The sequence below is a fragment of the Sitodiplosis mosellana genome, unplaced genomic scaffold (genome assembly GCF_009176505.1).
Source record: "Sitodiplosis mosellana isolate CC-2019 unplaced genomic scaffold, AAFC_SMos_1.0 Smas_scaffold_6226, whole genome shotgun sequence".
Lineage (NCBI taxonomy): Eukaryota > Metazoa > Arthropoda > Insecta > Diptera > Cecidomyiidae > Sitodiplosis > Sitodiplosis mosellana.
Window position 1 is genome coordinate 14,581,194 of NW_022601467.1, and position 22,766 is coordinate 14,603,959.

Consider the following 22,766-nt stretch of genomic DNA (forward strand, 5'->3'; position numbering starts at 1 on the left):
GCGAATTCTTTTTCTTCTCCATATACTGATTGTGGAGTGTGAACGCTTTAGCGAAACATTCGATATACAATAAGCAGCAACAGCAATCAACAATCATTAGCCGCATTATGATTTGATAATCGTATTAGTTATTTCGGATTTAAAGCATATGCCGCAATATAGTGCGAGAGCAAATCGAAAGCATGTACTCCCATAATAATAAATTTGAAGTACACATATTTGAATGTCTCGCCAATAACAAGTGTCTTTGAAATGACTTGTATGCATGCAACAAATCATTTTACATGGAACAATTTTATATTCATGCGGTTTTTTTTCTCTTCTCTTCTCTCGCTCGCTTATTTGCTTCGTTGTTTCGTTTGCTACTAATTTGTTACCGATCAATAGCGACACAGCAAACGAATTTGAGCGGGAAAAAAACACATGCACCAATATTAGGGTAGATTGAGTGATTGGGGAACATTTCTGGACTGGTATGTGTGACGGTGTTTGAAGTGCACCAATCCAAAATGCATTCACATCACAGTAGGTGCGATCTGATCGATACGGCGACCGATTATTTGTTTGTGCCCATACAGCAACACTTTATTCTCGCCCCGTGTGTATGTGCGCGTTCGCGTTTGCGCTCACTCACATTAAACGCCTGTACGCTGAGTGAAAAATCATTTCAGTGGCTGTAATTAATATCGTATTTGAATGCGATAACCATTTAGCTGTAAAACTGTTTAAACCGTATGTGATATTATTGTGAATTATTATTTGCCAAGTGGAGAGTAAAAAAAATTGTCTTGTAATATTAATTTATGCACGTGCAACAAGCAAGCGAGCAAGCAGTCAGTAAGTATGGAAATCAAGCTGACTCGCGGGCTGATTGTGTGCGTGCGTAATGGCAAAACGACACGACGAACACGACAGTGGAAAATGAATACGATAGCAGCAAAAAAAAAAAAACGGCTCATTCTGTTGCTTCATCTAGGCAAAGTGTGTAAGTGTTATGTATAAATTAAAGAAATTATAGCATGAATGAGAATAATCATTTGAGGTCGCTATGTATTGCGGGAAAATAGGAAAAAAAACACACACGCATACACTGCAGCAGCAGCGTGCAACGCACACGGATCACGGTTAAGAAAATTTGTCGCCGGCGATCGAATTTGATGTTCGTGCAAGTGTGTCAACATGGCTCTCTACGGCAACAATATGGAAAAAAAAGCAGCGCACCAGAGTGCTCTTTCCCCTCTCGACAGTAGGATATGTGATTGAATAAGATACATGGCGGTATAAAGTGTTTCATGTGTGTCTCTGATAAATGAAACGAAACTTCTTTTTTTTTAATCAAATTAAATGGCTAAATGCGAATAAAAAGCTCATTCAAGTCAACAAAAAAAAGAGTAGTGAAACCACACACTTGTACTGATTTATGACGGTAATAAAACGGCGAATGCCGATAGAGAAGCGAAAAAAAAGCGAAACACAATAAACTTGCGCATTAAATTAACGACTAAAATCTATTAAGCTCAAATAGATTGATCATAGCCACACCTGATTAGAATGATTTGTTGGCATTGCTTATTATTTGTTTTCACCATTTTCCATCGCTACCCCAAAACCGTCGATTTGATTCATGGCACTTTCATCACCAGGCATACACATTAAGTGCATCCTGAATGTGATTGGTGGCAAAAGTGAGGGCCGAAAACATCGCTTGGCGATTCGATTCAAACAAGTGTTTTTCTGCCTCAATCGAGACATTTTCAGTGTTCGGACGCAAAACACACCGGAGCCCACAGGAAATGGAATTCACTTAATCGAAATCAAAAATTGAAAACCTGCACATGAATCAATCGGATTAAATTGACACACACACATACACACATGGCCAATTGGCGGTTGTTGGTTCGTGGAACGGAAAAGTTTATGGGAACAATCACAAGAAATTGAACAATCACAAGAACAATCACAGTCGTGAACGTGGGCCGTTGTCAATAAATGTGCAATACATCATATGTACCTTATGTGCTGTGTTTTTTTTGTGTCGTTACTACATCTTTGGCTGTCATCGGTAAATTCGGTTTATTTCGTGCCGTTTATTTTTTTTCTGTTTCTTCTTTGCATTATATTTCACAGTTTACATATTTACAACTAGTCAAACGCTCACACACCGCTCAGACCTAAGCTCCGATAACGGCCGTTAATATAATGAAACAAATGTCCGCTATTGTCATGTAAACAACTGATTCTATCTCGATCGTCAAGCGAGATCTCTGGGCAAACTGAGCCAAATGCATAACCATTGTTCCCAGTAGCTCCGAATTGTTTTGTCTTTTTCTTCTCTTGGTTCACCGTTGTGTTGTTTGATCGGCATGTGTTTCGTTTTTCCTTCGTTTCGTTCAATTTCCGTGGCAAATACCTGGCAACATTAAATTAATTGATAAAATACGCAAATGTGATCTAACAGTGCATTACATTTTTCGGGCGTATCGAGCGTTCAAATGGTACAAGGTAGATTTATTGAACGGTACACACAAATTAAAGGCGAATATTTTCGATGCATTTAAAAACACCTTATGCCAACTGGCTGATCTGAAACACACACAGTACATGTACAGAAGAATTTACTATGGCAACCCACGCAAAGCTGTGCGCGCGCACACTCTTGCGCCACTGTAAACCGCGATGCAAACACATTTTATCTGGTTGCACCGTATTTTTATTTCACTTTACAGATTTATTTCTTGATTTGTTGTTGTTGTTGTTCGAAAATCAAAATTAAATAAATTTTATAAATTGCATCGAAAGCAGTAAACTGTCAAAAAATTGTACGCGCGCATAAATTGCCAATTCAATAAACGGCCAGAAGAAAACAAAAGCACCAAATCGAATAGAGCCAACACATACGACGTGGAAACGAACGTTTGTGTGTTGCGATTATAGAAGGCTTTCGTAACGCAACCAAAATGTAATAAGTGCGCTGGCTGCTTTGTTTTGCTTTTCCGTCTGCTGTATCTGCAATGCCAAAACAATGGTATCAATTTTCTATTACAACGATTTAGCCGACTAAGGCCGAATAACGTGTGCTCATAGATATAGATTAATCCGTGTGTGATTTTGGTTTTGGTTTTTTGTTTTTCATTCTGCGTAAAAAACAATGCCGAATTCCAGAACCGCTTGGCCGGCACAATTCATCGCAATCCGGTTGCCTTGTTTCGCACTCGAGCTTAAAATAATATTTTAATCAAAGTGGAATAGACGATCGGACGCAGTTGGAATTGGCAAAATTTACATGTGCACCAATTTTTCAACTCGGTGTGTGTATCTCAGTGTGCCAAAGCGAAAAATTCAAGTCGTTTCCTGTTATATTTAGATAAAGAACTACGCGAAATTACTTGCGGTTCCAATTTTTTTTTTCGCCATGGCTTTCAATTATTTATAATCTATCACAATTCCGTCGTGGCGTTTGTTGTTGCTTTCTATCTCTCTCTCTCTCTCTTTCTCTCTCTCTCTCTCTCCATAAGTCAAACTATGTATGCCCAATATGTGTAGCATTTCTATCAGTTGCTATCAAAACGCCGACGTACGGCAAGTCAGTGGCTTTGGTAATTTGTATGAGGCGTAAAAATGTAGTAAACACGATGTAAAAAGAGTTAAAAGGAACGAATGAAAGAAACAAAGCCCATTTTAAATGCTTATCAAAACAATACGGACAAAATTATACAGTTCTCGGTGCGATGTGTTTTTGTCGCTGCTTTTCTGCTTGTTGTGCTTTTTTTCGCTACTTCTTTCCTTCGTCGTACGGTGAATTTTCTACACTTTGAGTGCCTTTGTCAGTTCACATGTTGTTGCAATTTTATGACAAACCGCATAGATATTTATGTATGGAGTGTGTGTGTTTTGCCCATTTAATGTTGGAAAATTAATTGAAATTTAGAAAATAGATAATTGCATGCTGTGTGGTAAATGCGTTCTCTATCAAACAAGTGGGCTTTAGCAAATGCTCTCAACTAATTAAAAATTATTCGCTTCCAATTGGTTTTTTCGTAATTTTTTTTTTCTCCATTCGTTCATTTGTCTCTCTCCATCTTCTTCTATGCGAGTTCTTTTCTACCGGCCATCGAGCCGAGATGTTACAAAAATTCTTCAAGCGGCTTGAACGAAACTTCCAAATCTGACATTACGTAAGTGATTTGGCTTAAAATGAACCAAATCAATTGAATGTGCCAACCGACAGTTGTTTAGCATTCATCTGGATTAAATCGAAACTATTTAATTCGTATCGTAAGTGAGAATTTAACATGAACACGTATGTATTGGTTTCGTACCATTTCGTATGCTCGAGAACCGTCAACAATCCTGGTTGTCGAAAATAAAATATCTTGAAATCGGTCACTTGTTTTTACCTTATCTCATTTGCTTCATGTACTGCAGTCAAAATGAATATGAAGAAAAATCAATTAACTGTCGTCTTAAATTAGGAGAAAATTCAAGCGATTTGACACAGAGAGGGGGAGCAAGAGAAATGAAGGTAATTCTCAATCTGTGATTGAGTGCACATGATTGGGCCTTTGAATGATCTTTGGTGTGCTTGAAAAGATAGATAGGTGTGAGTGTAATGAGAGCGTATACATAAGATTTAGTGAGAGAGAAAAAAAAACGACGATGACATTAAGCCAAACAAATGATAGAATCTATGCCATATTATTAGCTCTTCCTGTTGAGTGTGTGCTTCGATTGAATTGTAGGAAATAAAACGAAGCACACTGAGTGCTCACCGGATGACTTAGAAAGTATGCAAGCCTCAGAATTACACGGCGGGGATTAAGTCGAGATAGAGAGAGAGAGAGACAAACGATAAAAGAAAACTAAATTCCACAATATAATACATTGTCATTTCATCTAATCCATGATTCATGAATAGAGCGATTTCAGCGCTTAGCCGTACCGCTCTCTCGTTTGCACTTCGCGAACGCCGATATGATATGGCTAATAGGCTTGATACCTAATTTATAGATGAATATTATAATTGCACTCATTTATGTGTGTAGTTTCTAATCAATGTCGACGATTTCCAATGCACAGTATTTGGTGCAACAATTGCCACCGATCAACACAACATGACCATCAAAGAAATGCTCAAGCGTTTCATAAATTGAACGAAGAAAAAGAAGAAGAATAAGAAAAAAAAATGTGCCGTTTAGCAAAACAGAGGCCACAATTATCAAACTTTTCCTTTGACTTAGAATTTACACCTCTTTCTCTCTATATGGCGGCCACTACGTCTGTAATCGTATGCATTTCCATCGGGTGCAACACCGAAATGTCTCATGCATTAATACATACAAATTGTTATTGATTCTCTTGTGTGTTCCCTGGTTGTTGCTGTTATTGTTGTTTTTTTTGCACGTGGCCGTAAGCCAATTAATAACATTTATTTTCATTTGATAGAGAGGAGATGGATTAGTTAAATAGACAATTACAATAATAAAATGCCAGGGAAATGAAAATAATTTCGATCATTTCGTCCCGGAGATGCGAGTAAAATATTCATCATCATTAATAACGATAAACAACAACAACAGAATAGAGAATAAAATCGCCAGACGAACAACGCAGCATTCGAATCATTTGACCAAACGACCATGGTCATCTTGGTGATCATCGCATCATCCACATGTGTGTAGTCATGCATCGCGCAGCAGCAGCAACAGCAGCGAGCGCATGCGTAAAAATCGATAAATAAAATTTATTTTGTCTTTCGCATTTTTAACGGTTTTTCTTAATTCAATATTACATTTCATCGTAATCTCACACAGGTTCGGGTAATTTAATGATATGTTTTTGTGTATGTGTGTGTGTGTGTGTGTATGTGCTCCATCCGATTCTTCAGTTCGGGCCGTCGTTCAACTCTTTAACAAATATAAATAAATATAATTGACGGTGATAAATTTAATGTCATTTATTATTCTATGAATCGTGTGTGTATAGTTAATAATTTGTTTTATTTTTTTTTCGATTCTTTCTCTGTCTATTCATCTCAATCTGTTTCACTCTCTTTTATTTTCTCTCTATCTCTCTGTGTGCGCTTTTTTCGAATGGTTGTTCCTTTTGGTATACATGTGGTGCGATAAGCAGAAGATGCTAACAACAATAATATGTAGCGATACAAGAGAAAAAAAGAAAGAAAGAAGAAGAAAAAAAAACATGGAAAAATTTCTCTTTTTCACTGCATCCACATGATGGAGCGTGCACTCACCGAGAGCGAAGAGGCTTGAAAGCGCGAGCGCAAGCGCGATTTGTTTGATTCGTGCGCGGTCGTCGTATTTGATACATCGTCTCCAGATTCAACAATTTACATCATTGCTATTTTTCCAACAATATTAATTGGAAATGATATGTGATGCAGTTAAATGTGGCCTCTTCTTGTACTTTCTTAATTTTATTTATGAATAACTCAGCGATTCTTTTTGGTCACTTGTGTCTGTTTTAGTCGCGCTTCACCATTTTCCCATAGAATTTTTGCATTTCGATTTGCTGCAACTATTTCTTCTATTCTGTTTTTATTGAATCTTCATTCCGCTATAAATGCATCAATAGAGTGTGGCTAGGGGTTTTAGTGTATCGAAAGTTTTTCTTTTTTTTTGGTTTTGCATATAGTATCTTTTACCATTTGACAATTTGGCATATTGGACATATGCTCAAATGGAAAAAAAATGTGAAATATTCGTGGAAGAAATGTGCGATGTCCAAATCATAGATAGAAAAATAAATCGGAATTCATCGATATAATCAGGTAATCAACATATCCCCTGGTTTATTTGGTCGTAACCAAATGTGAATTTAGCATATAAATCGAACATAATAATTACATTTATTGCCTGGCAATATGCATAAAATTTGTTCTTATTTATGCGATGACTGAATTTGGTTGTGAATATGGTCGGTGTGCACACGTGTAATTGCCATCATCCAAAATGATCAACATTTAACAGCGGAAAGTCCAGTGTGCGCATCGCATTGCAAAAACGATGATCATATTTTATTAACATATCGAAACATCAAAACGATTATTATTTGCCATTCAGTCATAAATTCAGACGATTTGAGCCTTCTTTTTCGTTGAATGCACCAGCTTCGTTGATGCTTTATTGGTGAATTGAAAAAAATTTGCGTTGAATCATATTCGCTGGCACTTTTGTGACCACGTATAAAATGTTTACTTTTCTCTCGCTTCAGCAAGAAAGGAAAGCATTTTGCTGTAAATATTTTTACCCATTGATGATGACGACGTCAGCATTAGCCCTTTAAGCAAATAGTGGTAAGAATACCCTTTCGTTGAGTCGAACGTTTTTTGACATTCAATTTCAATAGCAAATTTTGTTTCCCGGACATTCGCTTTTGTTGACGCAGAATTGCATGCTCGCTGCTCAAATCGTTGTTTGTTTCTCTGATTTCAGAGAGAGAGAGAGAGAGCGCAAGAGACAGAATGGCTGCGATCCATCTTGTTAGTTGGGCACGAACATCAATGTTCACTGGCATTTTTTTGCCTCTCTTTCGTTTAAGAAATCGGGCGATTCAGCTCGAAGCGTTATAGGAGAAACGACATTTTATACAAAGCAAATTAACGAAAAAAAGGATGAGAAACTACACAAAAAAAAGTTGTTTGTCTACTTTTCTCTTCTTCTCCCGCTCTTGATGTACCTTACCAATTGCCCGTTGCTTCAGCATATGCATTTGACTAAATGAGGGCTGTTTCTGTTCAATCCCCCGGAATAAATTTCATTTTGAATGGCACGAAGGAAAAAGAAAATTAATCAGAATATTCAAACGAAAGGATGAATAGAAAAGTGAACGAAGATAGAAGAGCAAGAGCAGCAGCAGCAACAGCAGCAAAAAAAAACCCAGAACGATTCATGGAAAATGTTCAACTGTTGCTGATGGTGATGATTAGAACTATTTTGAGCTTTCATCACATTATCTCTCGATCAAAATTGATAGATAAGAGCCTCGAGTGCATATTCAAGTCGACGGTATTTTTTGCTTCTTCTTCCTCTTGGGAAGACATTTTAGAAAGAAAAAAAAATATACCCAACAGCAAACAATTGCAATGCTTTTCGGATCTTATTTACATTAGTGTACATAAATGTCACATTCATGTGATTTTTTTCTCCAACAGAAATACGCACAGATACACATATACGTATGAATTAGATAATGCGCACGCAATTGTGGCATAAAATACGGAAGATATTTTGCTGTTGTAACGGCTATCTAAAATTGAAAATAAATTATGTGATTATAATGTCACATGAAAATGTGGATTTTATGTTTGTTTTGTTGTTGTCGTCGTCGTCGGTGTCGTTTTACTGCACCGGCACATCGCCTTTTAATATATATTAAATTATTATTTAGTTGTTGAGATACGGGCAAAATTGAACAAATGGTATCAAAGTGTATCAGATTCATCATGCATCCGCCTAGGCGAACATAGTTTGCTAATGGAATCAATTAGTGGAATCGAGAGAAAAATACAGAGCGAAGATGAGATTGAATGAATCGACAACGACGCCGCCGCCAATGATGATGATGAAGAAGGAAGACAAAAAAAGCAGCCATTTGTGTTATCTCTCGTAATTTCCTCAATAAATTATACCAAATTGATCTTGGAAGCGCGCGCGAGAGAGAGAGAGAGAGAATGAGAGGAAAATTCTTGACGTGGCCCATTCAATAAATCACACACCAATCCATTTGCAATAATGAATAACGAAACATTAGAATCAGATTGCGCATTGCGCACTATGTTGCGTTCTCTCTCGCGGCTACTCGCTTCTCTATTCTGTCGTTGTTTTCTTTTCCAAATGACAATTCTATTCCGGAATGCAATGTCTTAATCGATTTGAAATTAGAATAAGCATTCCAGGCAATGAAAATATTTCAGCAATGCTGCATTTTGATGTCGCGCATTCAATAGCGAATATTTGCATTGAAATTTATTCACTACAGTCTGCACCGTTCGTTCATTTTACAATTAATTGAATACAAGTTAATTATAATCGTATTATTATAATATGTGTGCATCGAATGAACGAGGTGAGCGACGCGAAGAAGAAGAAGTTGAAATATATTTATATATTTATATGAAGCGGCAATTGCACAAATGATTCCGGGCGAAAATGATGTAGATGAACAAAGTAGCACATTAAAAACATGGAAAATTACACGCGTTTCGAGCCAACAGTCATTTCGTTGGATGCTGTATGTTGTTGTTTTTGTTTTTGATCGCACACAAAAATCTACAAAATTCGAAATCGACCAAGTCATGTGCGCACTGCACACACACACACATACATACCAAATCCACAACCAGATTAGCCGATAGAATTAAATGGTTGCGCTTTTCGAAAAAGTCTAAGCATAAATATTCTTGTACAAATTGTAATTTAAATATCATATCTATCATATGAGGCAATTTTCTAACTGTACAGAAATGAATGAAATCAAAAAGTCACACATGCGGCAATGAGAGGGAGAGAGAGATGCAAGGCAATACAAAGCGCGTCTCGACTATACATTGATGGCATGGGCAATGTAGAAAAGAAATCGCCGATTCTGCGATCGATCACATGCAGCATGCATGTTGTGTGTTTACACTTTGGCTCAACATTGCATGGTGCAGACATGCATGTGGCTGAGTTTATATGGTGTAATTTTTAATTAAGATTTATATCTTCGGACGTTGTTTTTTTCACTCTCTGTCTCTCTGTCTGTCTCTTTCTCTCTCTCTCTCTCTCTCTCTCTCTCTCTCTCTCTCTCTCTCTCTCTCTCTGTACGTTTCTCTCCAACTTTTAACTCTTCTGTCTTGAAAAATGCCAGTGTGTGCGTTCATTTTGTGGCGAAAACAAAAGCTCTCACACACACACACACAATCACACATTTTGCATTGGTCAATGGAGTTCCAATTAGATGCTGCACTTCGATGTTGCATATACAGAAAAAAAAAACATGTGGCTACACATTCACATCGTCGACACAACAGGGATATTATTAGAATCTTTGAACCTTGTTAGCATATTGCAACAAAATCATCTAATCATCCATCAGATTTTATAAGTAAAGCCAAAATGCAGCGCACACAAAACAAATCGCATACAGCGACGGAGAGATACTTAAACAAGCGCTATTATTTATTTAGAAAAATGATGGAAGATTTTTATCTCAGGCGTCATTGCCATCATGCCAGGCGCTTTATTTATATATTAAATGTGAGTGGAATTTTAATCATTGGCCAATACACAAATACACGCGCCTCTCGACAGCATTCGCGTTCGCACACCTCTCTCTCTTTCTCTCTCTCTCTTTTTTTTCTCTCCCATCTCGCGGGATGTTGAAAATGAAAACCACTTGAAACGAAAATCTCAAAGTGAGACAAAAACAAGAGAAGAGAAGAAAAAACAATTGTGCAAATCACTCATTGCATGCAAAAACGTCAAACGCACCACCGATTCCAAGCGCAAATCACATTTATTATGATATTGCGAAAATGTGCATTTGTCAAGTATTGATTTGCCTGGAAGGGCAATTCAATGGTGTAAAATATATACCAGTAACGTAACGGAAACGACGTCAAAATTGCCGATCAATTCCGAAATAGTATAGTCGGCATGCGAATTGCAAACACACACGAACGCATCGGCGAAAAATTGTCAATATTTGCAATGGACTGTCATGTCATGTCATGTCATATCGCACTCATTTTCCAAGCCAAATCCTCAATTTAATAATGGAACGCTTTACATCGGCCCGCATGAAATGAGACTGCAAAAACAAAACGATGCAATTAAATAGCCAAATGAATAATAAAAATCTCAATTGAATGAAATAAAGAATTTAAACGAATCGAAGTAGCAACAGTTGAAGAGATAGAAAAGCGAGAGAGAAAACGCAAGCAAACAAACAAACTAGCAGCTAATATTGATGACAACGACATTCAATCGAATGCAACACTGATGAAGCAAGACATTTTCATAATAAACAAATAATTAAAACGCATAAAAATTTTCGCCGTAAATGACAACGAACATTTACAGATTTATAAAATTCCATATTTTATCGAAACAATAAAGCCGAGTAGTTATTTTAACGGCGTTTAGAGCTTTGCCAATCGGCCAATGAAAAATTAACTCTTCGATCGAATCAAGAGGAAGAAACACGGTGAGAGACAGAAGGAGCTAGAAAGAGGGACAACGATACGACAATCGGAAAGCGTGTCAAACGAACCGAAATCAGAAAACAAAATACTCGAAGAGCAATAATAGAAATTGCACCAATAAAATCGAATAGCTACTCTATGGCTACGTACAAAGACGATTACCCCACCGGGGGAATGGTTAGCGTGCGCGTTCCGCTCGCATTGATGACGTTTTCAATGTGCGGTGTTTTCAGTACGAATTACACATTTGCGCCTAATGTTTGTAACAGTTTCCGAATAATTGCGGATTTGATGTGCGTTAACAGCTCAACCGAATGGGCCGAATGCATTCCATTAGCTACCCATTGGTGCATCGAAGCCGAAGCAACACAAATTAAATTGTGGTTGCAGTTATTTATTAGAAATCCGCAGAACAAGCTGAATCGCAAACAGAAAATGTAATAACCAAATGAAAGAATCTTTATGCGAATTCCAGATTGGTGAAATGAAATTAAACGTTGCCGCCCATTCGATGAAACTCGAGTAAAAATTGCACCGAACTTGGCTATTCTTCTTCTTCTTCTTCTTCTTCTTCTTCTTGTTTTATTCTAATGCTTGTCGCAATTAGCGATGCAGAGAATGTTCGAGGCAATCATTTTATTAATTATGAATGTGAAGAGCAAATGGCAAACATTTTTGTTTTGTTTTTCGACATTTGAATCGAAAAACGTTTTGCAGAGCATTTTGTGGGCTAGAAAACATTTCGCCATCACAATTTTTCTCTTCACTTGAGGCGCGTGATATTTGCATGGAAGTTTTTGATCAACATCGGCCTATGAAATGGCGAATTGATTCGACCGGCAATCAGGTTTATGGTGTATTTTTGTGAGCATTTTCCATGGTTTGGCTCTTTTTTTTATAGTTTTCTTCGATTAATACCGAAATAAATTGCCATACGCATTGGAATGACTTTCGCGCACGAATGTCTCCCTCAGACCGCGCGATATTTGCTTAATAAAATGAAATTTACAACTTGTATCTGGCAACCAATACGGTCGAAGCGCTACGAAATGACGGTATTTTATTTTATGAGTGCTCATTGAGTAATTTTCATTCCTTAATTCTCGATCTCGCTCTCTCTCGAATATCCCAGGAGTTGGCTGTTTTCCAATTTTCTAATGGTCATTTGATGATGACAACGACAACGGCATTGGCTGCGGTCGCTTTCTTCTGACCACGCACCGTATGCCGTATTCGTATACAAATGAAAAATGCGAAATTTGGAGAGTATCCATTTTGATTGTGCCATAAAGGATATTACACGCTTCTGCATTAAACTCAAAGCAAATAGCTATAAAATTACATGATGCAACGAGCGAAACAGAAATGAAGAAAAAAAAACTATTTATACCGAAAATTTCAACTCGTATAAATGAAAAACGTCAAAAACAATAAAAATCAAATCGTACAAAAGGTCTAACTGTCTATGCATCGCGCGCATGATATCGTTTTTGCTTTTCTTTACTTTTCTCTCTCTCTCTGTGTGTTTAAAGTTGCAAATCGATAAAAAAAAATCATTGAAACGACTTGGATGCGCAATTCAGAAATGTACAAACTCTCGGCCAATGCAACGATTGCAACGATTCGACATTTTCCATTTTCGCATATCTGCATCTGCGCCAATGAATTTTATGTACCGTTAATTAATCATAATCATAACAATAAAATAATCTTTTATGGCGCGAGATGGGCCCCAATTTTATTGACTCAACACAACAAACAAAGAGAAACCGATTGGATGGCTGTTGGCCACTATATTTTTTTTTTCGGTGTTTACTAGAAATGGAAAAAACCGCTTAAAGATAAGAGATAAACCAATATTGTTGCCGATGCATACAAATCGATATCGCAGTCCAAAATGTTTACAATGTAACAAAATATTGCAAACTCTAAAAAATAGTTTTATGCGAAAAATAATTGAACAAGACATTGCTACGGACAGTGTTGCCAAATGGACACATTGTGTTTCACATATATTTTTTTTAATAGTGAATAAAAATTGGCGATAAGTTCATTGCCGTGTGTCCGTGTGCGATCGTTGGTTCGTAAAGAATGTGAAAGAATTTCCATTTGTTAGTGTCACTCTTGGTTGGTGTTGACAACATCGGTTCGGTTCATTTGAATGGTAAATCTTTGATTTGCATTTATTATTCATCAACGGCAAATTGCATCCAATGCGAAGCGTTGACAATTTGTTTGTTGTGCGTTAGTAGATCATCTTCAAAATGCCATTACCGAAAATATTCAGTAGTTTGTTTTAATGGGATGCATGCAAAAGTCACATCGTCGTTCAGACTCGGGTTATTTTTTTTCTTCTCGCTTCTCTCAAACTCTGCCATGCTTCATAGATATTTTACTTGTCGCTGCATTTTCTGAATTAACATTTTTCGTACAATAAAATTTGAAGAATGGAAACGAGTATCTCTTTTTTCACACATACTTCAAGTCGGAATAAATTGAATTTGACGCGCAAAAGGGAAAGGTGACGAAAAAAAAAATCAGTACAGCCAAAGAGATGCAAAGAATGAGATTGACGAAGTTGGAAGCACCGTAGAAGCAAAAAAAAAATCGAGAGAGCGTTTAGTACCGGCGAAAGCATTAAATGAGCAGAAGCAAAGCATTTAAGTGTTCTTCCACGAATATCGCTCAATATCAATTATTCGTTGATTTTTCTTTCAAATACAATAGCATGTTATTTGTAATTTCAGTTTCATTTTTCGCCCCTTCTTTTCGGCTTCACAATTTCGTCTTCTTTTTTTTTCTATTCCTATCATAGATGTTCAAAGAATGATGGTGTGTTTTTTTTCGATGCGTCGAAAAATCTGCATATCCTCTTCATCGAAGATCAAATTCAAATGAAGAAGCACCGTGTGTACGTTTCCAACGATGTTAAACAATAGACAAAGAAGAAGCGCATCAGTTGTAAATGCTTGTGAGCTCATCTCCATATTCAGCCCATGTGCGTGTGTTAGTGTGTATGTGTGTGCATGTGCGTGATCATCTAGAAGCAATCATCGGTATGGAAATGTCACCCCTTTATTACGGCGAATGTTTGTTATTTCGTCATTAAAGCAAAAGAATAGGAAAACGAAAAAAACGTAGAAAGAACGAACCGACACGACGAAATCGTTTCTGTTTTGTTGTCACTTTCAATGCATATGTTACTTGATTCTCGATTGATGTCTATCTCTGATTGAAGAAACGGGTAGCAAAAAAAAAAAGAGAAGCAGCAGCACATAGGGTATTTGTGCCAGGGAAAAAAGGGGTTAATCTCATTTATGGTGCGAGAGCCGCGAAAAACAAACATAAATTAATTTTGACAGATTTTTTTTTCGCTTTCTCTCTCTCTCTCTCGAGCTCGCAGCAATAATCGTTCTTTTCGCTTACTTTTTTACAATCGCTTCGGCATCGTTTTCAATAAAATGATTAATTATTTATGATCGCTGATGTGTACGCCGAAGACAATAAAGGAATTTAAATAAACAGACAACTTAAATCATAAACATATCTGTCTCGCTCGGTTGAATGGAATAAATTCTGAAGCCGAATTTATCCACATCGACAGCGGAGAGAGAGACAGAGAGAGAGAAGAAATGCGCAGAGTTTGTTTGTATTTCATTTAAAACGTAAATTTGATGTGTGTTCTACAGAAGATTACGAAATGGATCAAAATGGATTTGTGATCCTGTGTGACTGTCAATCGAAGTTAAACGATTTACATGTGGAAGCGAAAAAAATCCCAACTTACCTTTACTGTTTGATTCTTTAATGGATGATCTGGATCGTGAACGTATTCTAAAGTAATGCCATAAAATTGACCTTTATTTATGTACGTGATGCGATCGTCTTCACGTCGTTGCGATGAACTGATTGGACTCTCAAGATGATAGCGGAAGCCTGTGTTTGAGAAACTGAGAAAACAGAACGAAAAAAAAACAAAAAAATGAAATAAAAAGATGAACACGAAACAAACATTCAAGTAGAATAAGTTGCAATTTGATCATATTATAGATAGAGGGATCATTTTTTCGGAACTAATCTTCTTCGGAATATGATAAATGGCGTAAGTTATTACAAATCAAAATGGACAGTTGTAATGAACAACGGGTTCGAAATGATAAGAACGAGAAATGGCTGCAAATGCAAATGAAAGCATGAAACAAAAACCGAGCATAATAAAGGATTCGCACATTCATTAGGCGAGAGCATTCTTTCTCACGCGTGCATATGTGTTCGAGTTGTGTCCAAGCAATACATATGTACATCGACATTGTCCATCCATCGTTTCATGTGAAACGAATGGAAACAAAGTCAAATGCGACAGCTCGCTCAGCTGTCTGATTATGACGACAAAGTTAAAAGCCAAAGCAGAAAAAAAAAATGCAACGTCATTTGATGAGTTGGAAACTGCTGAATTAAACATGTCGATGGATCGATTGGCTATTTTACCTGTGAGAGAATTCTCGCATTTCACAATTTAAAGACGTTACAATGTGATGGGATGGTGCTTCAGGTTAGAAAAACAAAAAACAAATTCAACCAATTCAATCGGAGCGCACTGGCCAGAGAGTCGAATCAAATAATGTGGATTGCAGATGAAAACGAAATGCCCACAAACAGCCAAATTAGTTCGATAACCACAACTGACTTCGCATCCAATGAATACACTAATTGACAATATTATTCAAAACAGACGAAAAAAAATGAACCGTTTTTTTTATGTTTATGTTCGGTTTCGGTTTGTCTTGCGTAGCGTGTGAGTGCGTGCGCGTTCCACATCGCTTGACTTTGGGCCCGTTCGCCTTACTTTGTACACTCAAACTCTTAATTGATGATAATATTAATCGACAGTTTTTCATAAATAGAAATGAATTTAGTGTGCGATCGTTCAAAGTGATTGACACGTTACAACAACCAAATCGACTTCGGATCGAAACCAATCAATGGTATAATCATTTAATCGAGAATGAAATGCTTCATTTCGAGCTAAAAACAAATCTACCGTGTGCTTGTTGTTCCAATTTTACGATTTTGCTGTGAGTGTGCTCGTGCATTTTGCGCCAATAAAAAAAACGGCACGGATAAAAAAAACCCAAATGCTAAATGACCAAAAACACGAAACCATGTTCACATGTAAATAGTCCAAATCGAAAGCAAATCATTTGCAAAACTCACGGAATAATGAAGCGATGGCAATGTACATTTACCGCACACTCACGCTCGATGTGAGTCATGTCAATTAGAAACGAAATACGGCTCAAAAGATCGAAGCCAGGAATCACATCCAAACATCAATTCCAATTTCACTGCCAGATCTGCGTCTATATTGTTGCATAACATTTTCTTCTCTTTTTCATTCGTTGCTCTTTTCTAGCCATCGAATTTATCTTGAGTGTGTACGCGCGCAAGCATTGCAAACATCCTAAACACTCAGACAATACAATATGCTCCGGTCCATACGCATACGCATTTAAATGCTTCTTTTCTCTTCGCTTCCTTCGCCTCAAAATAACAAAATTGATTGCATTCTCTCCGTTCAGCGCAATTTCGCATCTCAACTTGTAATTCTTCTGCTACAGAGATCCATGTCTATGCTTCTATTTGTTATTCATTTATTATCTAGATCGATTGATTCCATATTTGGTAAATGAAATCGATTTAAGAATGGGAAATGTGCGCCGAACCGCGTTGTATTGTTGCATTTTGTTCTTTCTCTAGTTTCGTTTTCATCGTTTTTCTGTGCTAGAGCGCAGACACATTTGTGTATTTTGGATTCGAAACGTAATGCGTTTTGCGTGGCTGTGTGCAACCGTTATTGAACAAAAATCCAGTTGACAATGTCACTCCGGCCAATACTTTGGATTGCCAGTTGAACGTCATCGACCGTAAGCATGACGCACAAGTTCCCATACACTGGCAACTTATTTGCACCGATAATGCTGATACACATTTTCTACTCTATCTTTTGGTTGAGTTGTTTTGTCGCTTCGAAAAAATCATCGTTTTATCGTCACTGTACTTGTTTTGGTAATTACTCTGGAAACAACATGCACTATCATTTTTTTTCTCCATCGGAATGGATCACTTTCGACTATATCGATTTGAATACTTTGTGTACTGAGCTCGTGTATCGGAAGTGCATTCTAAAATTCCAAATATGGTTGATTCGAAAACCAAAATTGAAACTCAGTTCTTTTCTCTTTATGTTGCATTTTTTGTTGTTGTATATCTTTCGATAGAGTATGCCGTATTCACATGGGGATAATCATGAATAAGTATGAGCTTTTGAACTCGATAATGATTTAACACTCGATAAATTAATCTAATCACCGCAGCAATGTTGGGATTTTACAACAGAGACAAGGAAGAAAAAAATGAATATTTCTCAACACTTGATACAATGCACAGATAGAGAGAGGGAGACACACATTGGGTCGAGGGGAAAAACGAAGAATGTGCTAGCTAATGAAATAAAATATGCATTATTTTTCAATGGATATTCTGCAATGTTGAGAGTGTTGGAATTGGTGTGTTTGTATTTTTCTCGCTCGAATCGAACGATGCGCGAAAAGCCGTTAGTTCGATATTCGATGCAATCAATTCTGCTGAAATATTTCGCATATTCATATTTGTATTCTTGTTAGTTACTATTTTTGTTTTTGTTTTTGTTTTCGTTCGCTTCTCAGATTCCATTGAATTTGACAAAAACGCAAAAACTAAATAAGCCGAGCATTGAGCATGCACAGTGAACATTATGCTTATTTGTTTGCTCCGATATGCAACTGCGCATGAATAAATTCGATATTGCGTTGGGAGAGAAGAAGAAAAAGAAGGACAAAAAAGTAGACAATGGCAACAAAAAGGATTGCCCGTAACCGAATCTATCCGATTGAGACTATCGTCCGATGTGGCCTGCTTCAGACGCGCCAAAAAAAATTGCCTCGTACATTTCTTGCATGCAATGCAAAACATACATTGTATCAGCATTTGCTTGGCTGCTGTCTTCATTTATGTACGATCATCGATTGTTTGCAAGCCACAAATCGATTGTGTGGTTTGGTTGCGCAGATTTTTCGCGCGCGCGTTGTACTGGATGCTGTGCAACAACGTCAAGTGTACAATGATTGCAAGCGGTGCACAGAGAATGCGCTCGAATGTTATATTCGTTATTAAACAAATGTCCGATTCTGTTAGTTTTGTTGCTATCGTCATCATTTATATTGAGTGGTATTCGCAAGCGTAGAACGTATGAATTTATGTCATGATAAAGACCAATCTTTATACGGAATGATTTGAATTTACGTGCAATTTTCATGGCCAATTGGCCGTAGATATGTGTGTTCAGCTCGCGCGCACATACAGTTCCCATTATTATCGCAACTCGGCGAACGAAAAAGAAGCGAGAGAGAGAGAGACTCCTTTCGACAGGAATAATCGGATTCATTGAGAAAACGTGCAACGGGCGAGTGAGTGAGCGAACGAGCGAGGGAGAGTCTCGACGCAAACTATATGTACCTATACGTATGCGTGTACTTTGCATTATCAATACAAGGCCTATCTGACTGCCTGGATGGGAATATGTAGCATGTCCAATTTTTGTTGTGTTTTGTTCTTCTTTTGCCATGGGCTCTTACATTTTAAAACGCACAATTTACGATCTACTCCAAACACTTGCCCATTAAAATGCCTAAAAACGATCGATCAATGACTATTGAAGCATATTTAGATGTGTTGTATTTAATGAATGAATATATCTCAATGACCGATTGAATATTCGACGAGAATGGGGAGGGAGAGAGAGAGAGAGAGAGAGAGAGAGAGAGAGAGAGAGAGAGACCAATCGACAACAAAACTATCTCTCTAATGTCTTCATAGAAGATCCATAACGATGGAGATTATTGTCACTATTAACCTGTTTCATTGCGGACTAGTTTATTTTGAGATGCGAACGAATGAAGGAGAGAAAAAAAACCATGACACCGACAACAAACAAACAAAAACGGCACATCTGAAGACTTTACAATTCGCATTTCAAATGAATGCGTTGTCGCTGCAACCATTTTTTATACAGAAGACTTCTATAAACGACAAACCCCACCAGTGTGGGTGCGAAATGTTCACATCATTTCTCCCGCTTCAATTCTCATCATATGCTTTACATGGTTAATAATGTGAATGGGACGCGATACAATGCGACATTATACTAATTGAATACAATTTTGGGTACTTACATTTTTGGTATTTGAATTTTATCAGCATCGTTTTGCCGGCCAAAATCATGCCATGGCCGTGAACGTGTAGACGGTTGACTGCTAATCGATGCATTTGTGCTGTTTGAATTTGTATGCATACCAACTCGTTGCATTGCGTTCACGGAAACAGGGATGGCATTGCTATCCAAGATGGTCGCTGGTTGACATAATTCGGTGTAATCGAATGATTGCTGTGCCGATAACAGTGAGAGGGAAGAGACAAAAACAAAAAGTTGAACGTTACCAAAATTTGAACAATTCGAATGACGATCGATTCGAGGTTCATGGTTGAATTGGATTTTAATGTATGCGTATGTATGAGGTTTTTCCACTCAAACACACACACACACGCGCGCGCGTACACATCATGAACAACCAGATCGAGAAGAGAAAAAAAAAATGAAAATGACTATCATTGTCGCGCGACACAGGACAAAATATGCATATAATTTGGTATGCTATCGATTTTGCGGTGCAGTCCCATGGACACACTCTTGACTCGTTCGCCAAAAACCATTGACATCTTAATGACACAGACACACAGAAACCGATCGCCAGAGAGAAAGTACTCGTGTACTTGTTCCTCTGATGCATGCAACCGAAAGCAAAACCAAATTCATGCGGATTGATGTGGACATTCACATTTTCCAATTCCTGTTGGTTCATATGTACAAAAGAAACTAAGTAGCAATTCACCTGTTGAATGTTGTTTTGATCGCGTGGAGTTATAGCATCAGCACCAATACCAGAATCAGGACTTGGCAAATCCACAGTCAAACCGGCTGCTGTAACCGTTTTTGTGTAGACCAGTGTACTTTTTGCATGTGTTGTGTAGCGCCCTTCGTACGCACTTTGTGACGGTCCTTCAGCTGTATCGCCATAGATTGTACGTGATGGTGTATAACCTTGAGCACTACCATCGCCGCCACCAAAGTATTCGCGATAGTATGGTTCTGAAATGAATGTGGAGCCGCCCGCACTGAATTCGGATTGAAGTGAGAAAAAGGGGGAAATAGATGAAAAAACAAACAGACGAAATTAACATCGATATCTCGAACAAATGAAGGAAAATAGGATTTTAGTTTGGCAATGCAAAAAAATAAATGCCATGACAAGTGCAACTTCCCAAAAATGAATTGTTTTCGAGGGGAGATTGCTTTCAATTGCATTCACTTTTTCATCAAGATTTATGTAACCCAAAATGTGCATTATTGCGATTGGGCCACAACAGCACAGACGACGAGAAATAAAAAAAGAAAGTCAGAAAAGAGGTAAAATATACTTACGGCAAACGTGTTGTATACATTCCATATTGATCAGAATATGGACCTGGACTTGGAGTATTTGTGTTTACATTTGAACCAGACGTTGTAGTAGAACTAGTTTGATGTGGTGGACCCTGTAAAACGAGAAAATCACAAGTATTTGCATGAGATTATGAAATCGAAATCAAAACAAAACAGAAACACAAGAAAAGAACACACAAAAACAGCGCCACACATTATGCCGATTCGCCGACCGATTGCACTTGTGATCGGACCAAAATCATGTCGGATGTTGACAAATATGAAGCATGCGCGTAGGCGCGTGTATATTATGATCTGATGCCATTCGTTTATTGTGAAACGCAAGCGTTCCAAAACAACAACTACAACAAAAAAACGACTAAGAGAGCGAAACATAAGAGTGCATCATACCTGCATGTAGATCTGTGTTGCTCCACCTGTTGTTGTGTACATGGTTTCGGATGCTGGACTTCCAGGGCTGGGTGGTGGTTCTTTGATTTGTAATGATGGCGACGGAGATTGAACGACAAGAACCTATTGGAAAACAGCATGAACATGGAAATCAATATTACATTCCGACTTCTCGTTGCTATGTGATTTGAATTCTAATTTTAATCGCACACACACACACACACCAACACCGACACATTAACGAGAAATTGCAATTAAAATTGAAATTGCCTGCGGCAAATGGAATGCGGAGGCGAAAAACTATTTCGTATTCACACACACAATATACACATTTTGATTTACACATCAGTTTTTAAAGACTAGCTTACACCGAGATTAAAAGCTAAAATAAATCATTTCAGTAGCTCTTCGTGCTATTTCACTGTTTAACATAGAAAAAAAACCACACAAAACACACTCTCATAATCTCATTCATTCGAGAAGGCGGCAAAACGAACAACAAACAAACGCGACACAAAAAAAACCTTTTGTGTTATTTGAACATTCACCGTAATTTGAATGCGTCCTAAACCGTAAATTTTTGAGCTGATTTTTGGTGGTGATCAATGGCAAGGAAACACATTGACCTAAACTGATATATTTATAAAGCATACAAAAAAAACCACCACAATTCCGAACCGAATGCGATACGCAAACAACTCAAATGCATAAGTCGCGACGCAGCATCGTGACATTGAAATTTGACCAAAATATTCGTCTAAATCACCTGAGCTGGACTGTGGAACAAATATGAAGTGAGATGAAAGAAAAACGCGCGCGCCAATTTATTGCCAAAAAGATGTCACATATTTGTTGGGGATTTCAGTGCGAGAAATACGATGCAAACGTTTTAAGTTTGTGTGTTAACAAATGAGCCACCACACAAATCCGTACTTTGATTCATTAATCATTTATACCGGAGTTTTGGAATAATGTTTGTCCGGTATACAACATAAGAATGAAAAATAGATGCGATTTTTAAGTAAAATGAGTGTTCCTCATCGTTATTGTTTTCGTATACAGTCCAAACATGTGGCAAACGACGATGACGATCACATCAACAACTGATGAACGAAAAAAAAATTAATTACTTCCAAAGATTCGGCAAATGAGGGGGAAAAAACCATACACACAGAACAAAAACAAAAACAACAAATAAAAAAATGCCCAACAGTAAACAAGTGGCAAATGAGCTAAGAGCACATTTTTGTTTGTAGCATTATTTCTTTTTTCTAACATTTACTAATTATATGGCATATTTTATAATAAATTAAAAATCGTTAGTTTGTGATTCAAGCCAATAAGGAATAACAAAATGGAAAAATATTCCATGTATAAATTTACAGAAAAAAAAACACAAGAGTATCTAGCGATACTGATGCTACTGCTTGTGCGCTGCGATTGTCACCTTCCTCGCCGGAACAAAGCGAGAGAAGAGTTTTTTTTTTCTTCTAAATTTTATTATCGATTTGACAAACGATTGGCGTCCTTATCAGAGCCGAGAAATCTTCAAATTAAATGGATGTTTTATCTAAA

General features: G+C 37.4%; 1 protein-coding gene across 6 annotated transcripts in view; it reads right to left on the reverse strand.

Annotated features, from left to right (window-relative positions):
* LOC129578473 (protein grainyhead) overlaps positions 1 to 22,766 on the reverse strand; it is a 144,924-nt gene that overhangs the window by 28,488 nt on the left and 93,670 nt on the right. For 5 of the 6 annotated variants that reach the window (XM_055467141.1, XM_055467138.1, XM_055467143.1 and 2 more), the window contains 5 exons: positions 21,192 to 21,314; positions 20,781 to 20,893; positions 20,191 to 20,473; positions 19,474 to 19,685; positions 14,991 to 15,153 (listed from right to left, as the gene is read on the reverse strand). In XM_055467141.1, coding sequence (XP_055323116.1) covers positions 14,991 to 15,153; positions 19,474 to 19,685; positions 20,191 to 20,473; positions 20,781 to 20,893; positions 21,192 to 21,314 — 894 coding nt within the window. The remainder of the gene's footprint in view (positions 1 to 14,990; positions 15,154 to 19,473; positions 19,686 to 20,190; positions 20,474 to 20,780; positions 20,894 to 21,191; positions 21,315 to 22,766) is intronic. The other variant, XM_055467139.1, reaches the window with a different exon arrangement.